This window comes from Petaurus breviceps, unplaced genomic scaffold (assembly GCF_028583685.1).
Source record: "Petaurus breviceps papuanus isolate PSGF00001 unplaced genomic scaffold, PetGlider_PUasm1.0 173, whole genome shotgun sequence".
NCBI classification, from domain to species: Eukaryota; Metazoa; Chordata; class Mammalia; order Diprotodontia; family Petauridae; genus Petaurus; species Petaurus breviceps.
This window is the reverse complement of record NW_027185759.1, coordinates 25,180,053-25,193,131: the sequence shown is the minus strand read 5'-3', so window position 1 is coordinate 25,193,131 and position 13,079 is coordinate 25,180,053. Positions and strand designations below refer to the sequence as shown.

Here is a 13,079-nt window from a genome sequence, read left to right as displayed (position 1 = left end):
TGCTCTACCCACTGTGCAGTGTAGCTGCTCCACACATGTTTTTCTTGATATAAGATTAATTCCCTTTCCATTACCATGCTGATTCTCTCAGTGACTTTTACATAATTTCACGCTGTTTGTCCAAGGGCTTTATCTGAGAACCTTATTTCAGGAAAACAAAATGAAACAAAAAACTTAAAAGTTGTAGGGGATATCATTCACCAGCATATATAAGAAGAGACTGAAGACTTTAATATTCTCTCTAAGAAAGGAAAGTCTGACAACCAAGTCATTGAAATATAATCATAACAAAATCCATGTTTCTATTAGTTTACCAAATATTTCCTTAATAGCAAATTGATGAAGTAGGTACCGGAAGTATAATCTCCATTTTATTGATTAGCAACCTGAGTCATTTAGTTAACTTTGTATGAATTATATGGCTTAAGATTGTATTTTTTTTTTGCTTTACCGTAGGTTTTATTCAGATGAAAACAGCTGGGTTGAGGACACTCAATTCTTATGGGGCTCCTGCTTGCTTATCACACCTGTTCTGAAACAGGTAGGTTTTATTCCATGGGAATTAATATATTGGTCACTCAAAGCAGAGGTGTCAAAAAGGCTGACTGTCCTCTAGCTCAGCTGGCTTGCAACATTCCAAATATACTCCAATCAGATTAAAAAGAAATGAACAAATACTGTACAAAATGTAGGAATATATAATAGAACAAAGATGTTAATATTTGATTTTTCTTAGTCAATATGTGGCATGCAGGGATTCTTATATCTGGTTTGGTAGTTCCATTTCTATGAGTTTAACATCACTGATATTGTGTACAATGAATGTTACAGAATAGCCTTAACACCATCTTTTAAATGGCTTAATGACTTTTCCATACCAAAAACTGCTATTACCATAGTTGGATATCACAGGCATATAAATATTTTGGTGAGTAAAACAACAACAACAACAATAATAATTTTTAATTTAAAATGTATTTTAGATGCCATAGTTTGAATGTAAACAAAATCATTTAAAAATGCAACCAAATAGTTGTTAGGACATTCAAGTAGGAAAAAAGCAAAATAATTGTTGGCACAGAGATTCTTTACCATGATTTTTGCTTTGCTGCATCACAAAAGATGTTACCTTAAAAAGGCCAGGGTCTCCCATTGCATCCTGGGCCATCTCCAGTTCTCCTGATGAATGGCCACTGGTCCTAGCAAAAGTGAGACTGCTGACCTTGTACAGCCCGCCCTCCTTCTCTCAAAACAAAGTGAAGTCCAAGTCATGTCATCTTCTCCCTGATGTCATGGCCCTCTTCATAATGAAATAGAAACGTACAAAACATGCCAAGGGAAATTTTAGTTGTTTGTTACAGGAAAAATAGGACATCTGTCATATTTACCAAAGTAAGTGCTCCCTTAATTATAATTATCCAAGTCAATATCATTCTAGTTATGCATCATATATGATGTCTCGTATGAAAATCTTGGGGGCTTCTCAAAAAACAGTCACTCTCTTTTGCTCATTGTGACTTTGCCTAGTCTTTGCTGGAACCCCAGAGTCTGACTAATTTGGCCCCACCCTAGATAAAGCTGGAGATTTCATATAACAGCTTATGTCTAGTTCTTTACATATTTGTGTCAAAATGGTCTCAGTTTTGGAGCAAATAGTCAGCTAAAATGTTAATTTTGGTCATACAACAACCTTTCTTTTATCATGCAGGAAAAAAAAAAGTAATCACTATGGACTGTTAACAATCAAAGCAAAACAATGTTCCCTTCCCATCCCTAGTCAGTCGGATCTTCTTTTAAGGATACATACAGTCATCCATAATCATAACTTTACCTGGGTGTTTAAGATTTCTGTCACCCAAGGGAAGGAAGAAAACTTCAGGGATCAGCAGGTTTCTTGAAAGCAGGCAGGGGGTGTTTTATTCTTATCTTTTTTTCCTCAGTACTGACAACATTTCCCAGTGCATAATATGTGTTTAACAAATGTATGTTGAACATGATCTGACTAGCCTCAGTCAAAAATTGTTATGACCATCTGAACATTTTTAGAAATTCAGGTAATCTATCATTCCATTTATTTTTTGAATCCCCACTTTTTTTTTCTTTTGGTTTTTGTTCTAGGGTGCCGAAACTGTGAGTGCATATATTCCTGATGCAGTATGGTATGACTACGAAACAGTAAGTATCTTTAGTAGATAATATGATACACAGAACAAGACATAAATTTAAATAAATGCTTTGCGTGGGTGGGATTGTTTTATTCAAAAATTCCCCAAGTTTGAGTATATGTGAGGAGATGTAACTCTGGACCATAAACAGACGCTAACCTGTTGCTTAAATGAGTTTTGATACAACTTAATGAGCCATGTAATGACGTACATTCTTGTTATTGGCAATTTGGAGTATGAACGTGTCAACATTATCTTTATGAAGGAATGAGGCCTCAATTTCATGGAATTGTTTTATCAGGTTATGGCATTAGAGGCTGTAGCTCAAGTTTTCTAAACCCTCTAACCACGTGTTTCAAAGAAAACGATTCAACCTCACAGAAAGGCATTTTTTTTATTGTCTTCTTACTGGACCAGTGAAGCATTCTTATCAATACTTTGTTTTGCTTTTTTGCTCTAAGTCATTCGTTTTGACAAACCACACATTGCTCTCTCTTTTTTTTTTTTTTAAGCGGTCGGGGTTAAGTAACTTGCTGAAGGTTACACAGCCAGGTGTTTCTGGGTGGGTGCTAAATGTCTGAGCCCCATATTTAATCTCTAGGTCATCCCGACATTGGAGCCAATGCTCTTACTCGCTGTGCTACACTGCTATCTTATTTTTAATGAAGAATTTTAAAATAATATTATTTTGGTAAATTTATAATAGAGTCTTCAATCGAAATTATAAAGGAAGTTGTTTTTAGTAATACAAATATTTTAAAGTATTTCTACACTTCCAGTAAGAAGTGTAGCATTTAAAAGTTTGTTGTGGTTTTATATGAATGTATCTCTCTCCGTTCATATAACACACACACACACACACACACACACACACACACACACACACTCACTGTGTCCCTAAAGTCTGGACACATAGGAAATCTCAATAACTATGCCTATTTTCAAGAAATGAAATGAATGAAATTTTCAACATTTTATTTAATTAGCCTAAATTTTAGCCATGACAATTTCATATGGAATAAATGCTTTTATTAGCTATTGCAGACTATTTTCCATATTTATGAGATATTTAATTTAATTAATGAGATTTCCTATGTGTCTCCCATGTCTTCCTATGAAATCTCATTTATGCTAATTAAATAAAATACTGTTGAAAATTTCATTTCATTTCTTGAAATATGCATAGTTAATTAGATTTGCTATGTGTCCAGACTTTAGCGATACCCTGTACATATATATGTATATATATATATATATATATATATATATATATATATATATATCTCCCCTAATCATTTGTTTAAATGAAAAGATTAAATCTCATGGTAAACTATTGTTTTCTTTGCCTCATTTTCACTACCATATATATGTATGTGTGTGTGTATATATATACACACACACACATACATATACATACATATATAGTTGATCTGCCTGACCTAATAGGATGTATATATGTAGCTATACACATGCACATGTATGTGAACATGCACATATACACACATGTACATGAAAGTTAAAATGAGGCAAACAAGTGTGTACTGTTCTTAGAATTCAGCGGAGACACACATGTCAGTGTATGCAAACATGTATAAATATGTAGATTATGTACACATATGTGTTTTCTTGATTGTATAAGTGCATTAATGAAACAGTAGCACATGGTATTACAACTGGTGTTTAAAAAAACAACAGCCAACTTATATTAAGCACCTACTATGGACCAGAGGCATTGCTAAGTGCTAGAGAGACAGACATGAGAAAACAAGAAGCACCCACTGTCAGGAGCTGGCAATCCAATAATTCAGGTTTCAGAATCTGTCAGATACTGACTGTGCAAGCCTGTGCTTCTCTCTTGGTGTCTCAGAGAATTTTCCAAGTTTCTCTGCTGTGGAGAAGTTGCTATTATGCACAGGTAAAGGACACACACAACCCTTCCCTGGGGGCCTCTGCACCACAGATGTTACAGTTTGTACCAGACCTCTGTTTTCATTGGCATAAGGAACTCCTAGTGTAAAAATATCTTCTACGAATTCAGGTCAGCACCTATGCTGCATTTAGAGAGCTGCTGGGCAATAATAAGTCAAGTATTTTTCCCAGGGTTAAACCTGTAATGTATTAAGTTAGATGGCTAAGGAAATAAGGGACAGAATGACTTACTGAATAGAGGGCTGACCTTGGACACAGGAAGACTGAGGTTTACGGACTGCATCTGAAACATATTAATAGTGTGATCATGGACAGGACACTTAACCTTTCAGTTCCTCAGTGAACTCTGAGCTTAAATTATACAAGATAAGACCATAAAATACTAGATCTTGAGTTAAAGAGATCTTGGAGGTGCTCCAGATTAATTTTCTGATCTGCACCATCTTAAAGGATGTTTCTATCCTGGGAGTTCTCTGTGGCAATAAAAAGACAGGTGTGGGACAGACTGCATGGTGTTGGTTATGTTTGATTCTATAGAATCTGAACACACAATATTTATAATAGGTTAATAATAATCAACTAACTTTAATACAATCTTTATTTGTTCCAATTTGAGTTTTTTAAGGGAAATAGATCCTAAGATTTTGCGTTTGGCTTTCTTCACTTCAAAACAAAGGAGTAAAATCAGAAAGGGACAATGGCAACAGCAATAAAAATGCATTTGTATAGCATTTGGGAGATTCCCAAGTGATTTGCACACATTATTTTTAATCATTAGAAAAACCTTGTGATTTGAGTACAGTACTACCAACTCAATGTGCAAAGGGGGACTTGAGGCATGGAACTGTTAAGTAATTTTCCCAGGGTAAGATAATTAATATCAGAAGTGAAACTCAACCTCAGGTTTTCTAGATTTCAAGTCAAGTACTATACATACTGTATAGTACTGTCCCTGAAAGAATGAACCCTTTCCATTTTATAATGTAAAAAATTCAGATGTCTTTTCCCTCTGGTTTAATTATTTTCTTTAAGAGAGATATGGAACATAATCTCTTATTGGACGATAGTTTGGAAAGATCCTTTCTTGTAAGTTTCAGATATATTTTGTCAATGTTCACCCAGCTCTCACACTTAGAGGCAGTTGGTTTTTACACGCATACCCTGATACTTTTGTATGAGGAAAAAGAGACAAGATTCTTCATTGCTAATGCCAATTTAACTTGATTTTATTCATTAAACACAGGGGGGTAGAAGATCATGGAGAAAAGAACGAGTTGAGATGTATCTCCCTATAGACAAAATAGGATTACATCTGAGAGGAGGCTGCATTGTCCCCGCTCAGCAACCCAACGTAACCACAACTATCAGGTAATGTTGCAACCTACATTGATTTCAGTTTGAAGTGTTGGAAGAGCCTGAATCAGGGAGGTGAAGATGGAAATGGTAATGATGGGGAAAATGTGAGAAAGGAAAATCCTAGAAAGACAGAGGTCAGAATGCTAGTGTAAGTAAACTGTGATGCACATTATGTGCCATTCAACCAATAGTATCACTAATTCACTTTTAAAATTTCTCCTAAAGAAATGACTCAAGTTTTCAAAATTTCTTCTGGGAAATCAACATGTCAATCAGCTAGCTATAGCTCAAATATCCCTTTGCATTCAAAAGGCAGTTGGTTTTCTTCTTAGTTAACAATTTAATACTGTTTGATTCCATAATACTTGGGTGTAATAATTAGGATGTTTTTATCCCAATGCTTTCCCCCCTGTCTTCTCAACTTCTCTTTGTAATTCAAGCATTGATCAGAATATACTAAGCTTGGAAAACCTACAAGTATTTTTATTTTGGTCTTCCTAAAATAACTATACCCCACACAAAACAAGATTCAAGTACATCCTAATATTTTTAGAATAAATACATGTCCCAGCATTGCTTCTGATATATAGTAAAAACAAGAATGTAAATAAACTACAAGAAAATCCAGATAATGATAAATATGGAAATTACAAAAATAAGAAATGAGAAGCGAAAAATCTTTATCATTTCTTGTGTGGTCAACATTCCTTTGACCCCAACTTAAGAACAATCCTCATTAGGGCGATGTTGGCAATTTCATTTGGAAACCATAATAAACAATAACACAACATTTTTTTATAGCATTTACTATGAGCCAGACACGGTGATAAACACTTTACAGTTATTATCTCATTTGATCCTTACAACAACCCTGCCAAAACCAAAATATTTGATATATGCTCAAATTTTAAAATATATTATAACTATACTATAATAGATTCCAAGCCTAAAAAAAGACCTTGGAGGTCAGCTACTGTAGTCACTTTTTCATTTTATATTTTAGAGTTGAAGGGGATGAGGAAAGGAGATATGAAGTACATTGCCCAAGGCCAGACAGATAGTAAATAGAAATGCTGTAATTGAAACCCAGATTCACTGACTCCAAATATAGCACTCTCTAAATAGATGTAATTTCTTTAAAAAAATGACAAATTATGTCAACAAATAAAACTCTACAAAACAGAAAATGATTACAGGCATCTCAGATTTCTTGGAAATGGTGCATTTATTACTCTGATCATTTATGTGTCAAGAAACAACACACCAACACAATCTTCATTGCTCAGATTTGTCTCTCATCTTTCATGAAACTACTTGAACAATATCAGTAAAGTTTTTAGCTAAAATCCATCTGGATATATTGGCAACCTTTTCCCTTTTTTTGCATAGAAACAAATATGGGAATTGATTAATATCGATTTTTGGCAAAATGAAGAGCACTTGATAGAGTGCTTCATTTGGAATCAGTCAGTTCACAAGAATTTCTTCTGTGTATCCCAGGTGCCCATGTTCTGTGTGCTGGGGCTCATGCTAAAAAACTAGACATACAAAGAAAAGTAAAGAATAGCTCCTGCTCTCAATGAGCTAAGAGTCTAATGGGGTAGAAAAATGGAAAGTAGTAGAGAATAATGAAGATTTATATAGGAAATATTAGAAATAATAACCAACATTGAGGAGGACCAGGAAAGGCTTTTGTAAAAGGAGAAATTTTAGCTGGAACTTGAAGAAAACCAGGGAGATCAGGATGAGGTAGGGGAGAATTTCAAGCTTTGAGACAGTAAGATAAAGTGTCTGGAGTCAGGAAATGGAATGTCTTCCATGAGGAATAGAAAGGAGTCAATGTCAATGAATCACAGGATACATGGATCAAAATGAGGTTCAAGAAGAATAGGGGAGAAAAATATAAGGAGGCCAGGTGGGGAAGAGCATGAAAATCATGAAGACGATTTTGTATGTGATGCTGGGAGTAATGAGGAGACCTTAGAGTAATAGGGAGCTGAGGAGGTCAGACTTGTGCTTTAGGAAGATTAATAGATAGTTGAGTGGATAGTGGATTGGATTGCGGAGAGATTTGAGGCAAGGAGAGCAACCAGAAGGCCATTTCAGTAGTTCAGGCATGAGGTTATGATTGTCTGCTCCAGGATAGTTATAGCATTAGAGGAGAGAAGGAAAGGATATAGGAGAGATATTGCAAGAGTAAAATCAACAGGTAACAGATGGGATATGAAATATGAGAGATAATGAAAAATTGAGAATGGCATGTTGGTTGCGAGCTTGGTGCCTACAAGAATGATGGTGCCCTTGCCAGTAATAAGAAAGTTAGGAAGAGGAGTGGTTTTGGGGAAATGATAATGATTTCAGTATTGAATTAAAGTGACCTATGGATATCCACTTTGAGATGTCCAATTTGTACTTGGAGATGTGAGACTAGAGGTTACAAGAGAGGTTAGGGATGGATAAGCACATCTTGGAATCATTAGCATAGAGATGATAGTTTAATCCATGAAAGATGATGAGAGCATCAAGTAAAATAGTATATAGGGAGAATTGAAGAGGGTGTAGGACAAATCCTTGGAATTAAACAAAGACAGCAATGTAAGTACCTATAGAATGAGTAATGGAACATATATGCTTGCATATGTGTATATGTATGCATATATGTATGTGTATCTGTGCATGTGCATGTGTGTCTTCTATACCTCATAGAAAATCCCAATTTTTCCTTTAAGACTTAGCTCAAGGGCCCTTCCTCTGCTCTATATTGTATCTGTTGGCATGTATGTATGCACGCACACATAGGTGTATGGATACATACAACATGTCTACCACATATATGATATATGATTATATTAAATATAAGATGCAATACAATTCATATATCCATAATATAATGCATATATTAACATATATGTCTATATACTTATATAGAGTATATATGTTTTTATACCTATGTCAATTCATCTATCTATGTTAAAAATACAAGGTAGCTGAGAAGGGAAGGCCTTAGCAATGAGGGACAATCAGTAAAAGTTTCATGTACTAGATTGCTTTTGAACTGAGTCTTAAAGGGGAAATTGGGGTTTTTCTATGAGGTAGAATTGGAGAAAGAATGAATAAATTCAAGGGAAAAGATACATAAAGGAGACACAGAGTATTTAGTGTGACAAACAAAGACCAGGCAACCTGGGTCAAGAGTGAAGGGGTGGGACTGAGATAGGGCAGAATGATAAGTAAGAAAGTTGGAAAAAGACATCAAGGTTTCTTTTCTTTTCTTTTTTTTTTGGTATTTCTGAAATTTATTTTTTATTTTTAGTTTTCAACATTCATTTCCACAAGATTTTGAGTTACATTTTTTTATCCCTGTCTTTCCCCTACTCCCCACCCCAAAATAGCAAGCCTACTGAATATCCCTTTCCCAAATCTGTTGAGAGATCAAGTTTTGAAGGACTTTAAAAATGAAATGGAGAAATTTCTGTGAAATCACAGAAGCAGCTGGTTACCATAGGAGTTGTTTGAATAGGAAACTTACTGGTCAGATCCCTGCAGAAGGAAAATCACTTTGGCAATACTGGGAAGGATCAAATGCAGGGGGATAGATTTGAGGCAGGAAGTACAATGAAGAGGACTTTGCAATCATTTCAGTTAGAGGGAACAAGCCCCTATACCAAGATGGCGGCTCCATGAGAAAAAAGGCCATAGATATATGAGATGTTGAGAAGGTAAAAATGGCAAGATTTTAGACTGATTAGATAGGTGGGGTGAAGGACAGTGAAGAGTTGAGGGGGAAAATAAGGTTTTGATTCCGAGGGACTGGAAAGATGGTGGTGCTTTTGACTGGACAAAAGGCATTTGAAGGAAGGTTAGAAAAAAATGATAATGACTTCAGTTTTTTTGGGAAAAATCCATTTAATATGCCTTTAGTGATGGGGATTGCCTCCCAGTGGAGACACTTGGGGTCGGTATGTAGATTTTTGAGTCATTTGCACAAAGGTGATAATTAAACCCTTAAGAATGGATAAGATTAAAAAGTGATAGATTTTTAGGGAGACAAAAAATAGGGCTATAACAGAGCTTGGAGGAATGTTCACTCTTAGGAGTAAGAACAAAGGTGATGTGCCAAATAAGGAAACCTAGAAAGAATAGTCAGATTAGTAAGAATAGAACTAGGACCTAGTAATGTCTTAAAAACAAAACACATAAAGAGTATTCAATAGTAGAGGGAGAAGGGAACCCTGTGAAATGCCCCAGAGAAGGATGAAAACTTAAAAAAGCCAATCAGTCAGATTTGGCACTTAAGAGATACTTGGTAACTTTAGAGCGGGTAATTTCAGGTAAGTGGTGAGGTCAGTCCTGAGACAGAAATGAGGAGTTAGTGAAAATTATAAAACTGGAGACTGCAAGTGAAGATACCTTTTTCAAGGAGTTTGATTAAGAAAGGGAAGAAAGATGTAGCATGAGGAATGGTGAGGTCTAATGAATATATATTCTTTTGGACAATGGAGGCATATTGGATATATTTGAAGATATGGAAAGTATAAGTAGATAGGGAAAGTTTGAAGATTTGAAAGAAAGGGTTACTGAGATTGTGATTTATTAGTGAACAGGAGAGGAAATGGGTTTAAGTGTAAATAGAGAGGGTCATATCCTTGAAAAAGGCAAATGGTTGTTTCACTGTCAGAGACTGAGGAAAAGGAGGTTAGTGTGAAAGCTGGAGTCAAGGGGTTTTGAGATGAAGAGAATGGGGAAAGAGGGAGTTCAAGTCAAATATCTTCAATGTTCCCAGTTAAGTAAAATGGAAAGTCCTCAGAAGAGAGAGGAGGGAGGGGAGCCATGTGAGCACTGAAGAAAAAAGAGAAGTCTCAGAATAGTTAATGTAGGGAATGCTATAAGAAATTAATTATGGATGATTATAAGGCTTGCCTTACTGCAATAAGGGCCCAGCTGAAGTTGAATAAATGCATTCATAATGTGTCTTGTTAGCATGGTGATAAGATTTTGTCTAACTTTGTTCAGTAAAATAAGAGTGGGGCAGAGGAAGTGAAAGGTGAGAGTAATCCAGAATAGAGGCTTGAAAAAATAAGTTCAGCAATAAGACAAAGAGGCAAGATATTTGAGACCAAAAACCAGTTTAGAGTTTAATTGGGTAACTAGAAGGTCTATATGGGAAAGGGAGAAAAATGAAGTCTGAGCAGAAGTAACAACCTAAGACAGTACTTAGAAGTTGAGAGATTATTACTTAAAATAAGTATATATCTCTAAAATTTTCTTGTTTCAGCCGTCAAAATCCCTTTGGCCTCATCATTGCATTGAGTGAAGCTAACACAGCCTTCGGAGACTTATTTTGGGATGATGGAGAAACTAAAGGTGAATTAATAATGAAATCCCATAATTTTAGGGATCTCTAGCAATGTAAAGAATTGTTAAAGAAACACATTAATTGTATGGTTAAAGAACAAATTTAAGATCAAATGATTATAGATTGAGAGCTGGATTGGAACCCAGAAGCCATCTGGTCCAATGACTGATTTACCCTGGACTTGGCCAAGTCATACTGGTAAAAAAGTTTAGAAGCGAATGTTGAGTGCAGGTGCCCTGACTCTAGAAATAATACCTTTTCTACTTTTTCATGCTGTTTCTCAAAAAGCATGAAAAAATAACTCCCCCCTTACCTTTGTAATCCAGCTTTATGCTCAGTTAACAAAATACCAAAACATCTAGGTGATAATTGAAAAAGTGCAGCAATCTTCATGTGGAATATATGGATCAAAGTGACGCGGCAAACTGAGACTTTCCTATTTTGTCCTTGCATTTCATTTCTGAAAGACAGAGTAAAATTTGGAAATACAGACTTGGAAATAATTACCATAATTTTTAGTAGACAGTGATAATCACTTGGGAAGTGATGCAACACAGTAGAAATTCATTTCAATTCCATATGACAAAAAGCAATTAAACTTCTACTACGTTCCAGACACAGCAGATGCCTAGACAGAATGAATAAGTTCTTGCATGTGATGTGATTATACTCAGCTGGAAAGAACATTGGATTTGTAGTTAGATGACAGAGGTTCTAATCCTTAGACTGCCACTTACTAACTGTTGGACTCTTGGAGCTTCAATTTCAGCATCTGTAAAATGTAAAGCACGTAATCTGTAAAATGAGATCACATATTAGAGGAGAACTTGGATCCGTCCTAGCTCTATATTTATGATGCTACGGTTCATTTCTAAAGATTTTTTTTTAATTTTTATTTTTGGTTTTGGAGTCTTAGGAATCATGTCATTTTAACTCTTTTAAGTGGACATGAATATATACCCAATACTGATCCATCAAACTTTCCTTTGACCCTAGATCATATTCACTTTTTTTTAGATTTTTCTTTTTGCTTTGTGGAGGGGGGGAGGTAGGGCAATTGGGGTTAAATGACTTGCCAAAGGTCACATGGCTAGTATTGCGTTAAGTGTCTGAAGCCAGATTTGAACTTGGGTCCTTGTCCTTCTGATTCCAGGGCCGGTGCTCTATTCACTGCACCACCTAGCCACCCCTTTCACTTAAATTTTCAGAAGGCATTATATAATGTTTCTAACTAACTTCAACAAAGTGAGAATGGGTCACTGTGGGATTATTTCAGTTTCGGTTTAAAATAAATAAATGATGGACAAAAAGGAGGAAAATAGTTATAGTTCAAGAAAAAGGATAGGATCAGATTAATTTAGATGTTAGAAAAAACAAAAGACTGTAGTGAAATTCCAAATTTTGCCCCAAAATATCCTAATTTCTGTGAGAGGACTTGATGTGGTTCATAAAGATAAACTAATTTGTTCCTATTGACTTACTGACTTTGGAGGAATTTGGATCTCCGAAAAGTCATTGTGATAATGAAAGAACTATGATCTAGGAGTTCTGCTGAGCTTGCTTAAAAATTTTAAACTCAAGAATCTTGACTGGGTATGCATAGCAAAAGGAATACTTCTATTGATCAGTGCGGACATTTCTTTTCCAAATGCTTTCAGCCCTATTGCTGTGAAATTAAACTTCATCATTATGGCATAGGAATGTGAGTGTTATACAAAGGCAAGGGAGGCTGGATATTTTAAAATGAAGTTAATAAACTATGACTTCCACAAAAATGCACTTTAGGTATTTCTATTTCCCCAAGATCTTTTTTGTACTTGTAGGCATTTGCTTAAATACTATGAATTTAAGGAGTAATAGGCTTTTGTTTTTACTGTTGTGTGCCTTGTGAGTTTTCACCAAAAAAAATATTTAAAACAAAATTTAAATATTTTTATGATATGCTCATTAATATTAATTCTAAGAGGAAAGAACCTATGGTACACATTTAAACTGCTTCTGTCAGGTATAGAAAGAAAAGAAAGAAGATATAAGGGAAGGGATAAGAACTAATTGTAATAATAATAGCAGCTAGATTTTCAGGAAACTGATTCTGAACATTAAGAATCTTAAGCACAAAGAGTCATCATTGAGCAGCAGAATGTTCCCGAAAAGACTCATTCAAGATTTCCAGCATGAACCAAGCCATGATATTAAAAAAAAAAATAAAAAAAAAAAAAAAAAAAAATATATATATATATATATATATATATATATATATATATATATATATA

At 35.0% G+C, this 13,079-nt stretch overlaps 1 protein-coding gene across 1 annotated transcript in view; it reads left to right on the top strand.

Annotated features, from left to right (window-relative positions):
* Positions 1-13,079, top strand: part of SI (sucrase-isomaltase) — a 110,563-nt gene that overhangs the window by 35,787 nt on the left and 61,697 nt on the right. The window contains exons 18-21 of the mRNA XM_069083660.1: positions 457-541; positions 2,119-2,175; positions 5,338-5,462; positions 10,726-10,814. Of these exons, the coding sequence (XP_068939761.1) occupies positions 457-541; positions 2,119-2,175; positions 5,338-5,462; positions 10,726-10,814 (356 nt within the window). The remainder of the gene's footprint in view (positions 1-456; positions 542-2,118; positions 2,176-5,337; positions 5,463-10,725; positions 10,815-13,079) is intronic.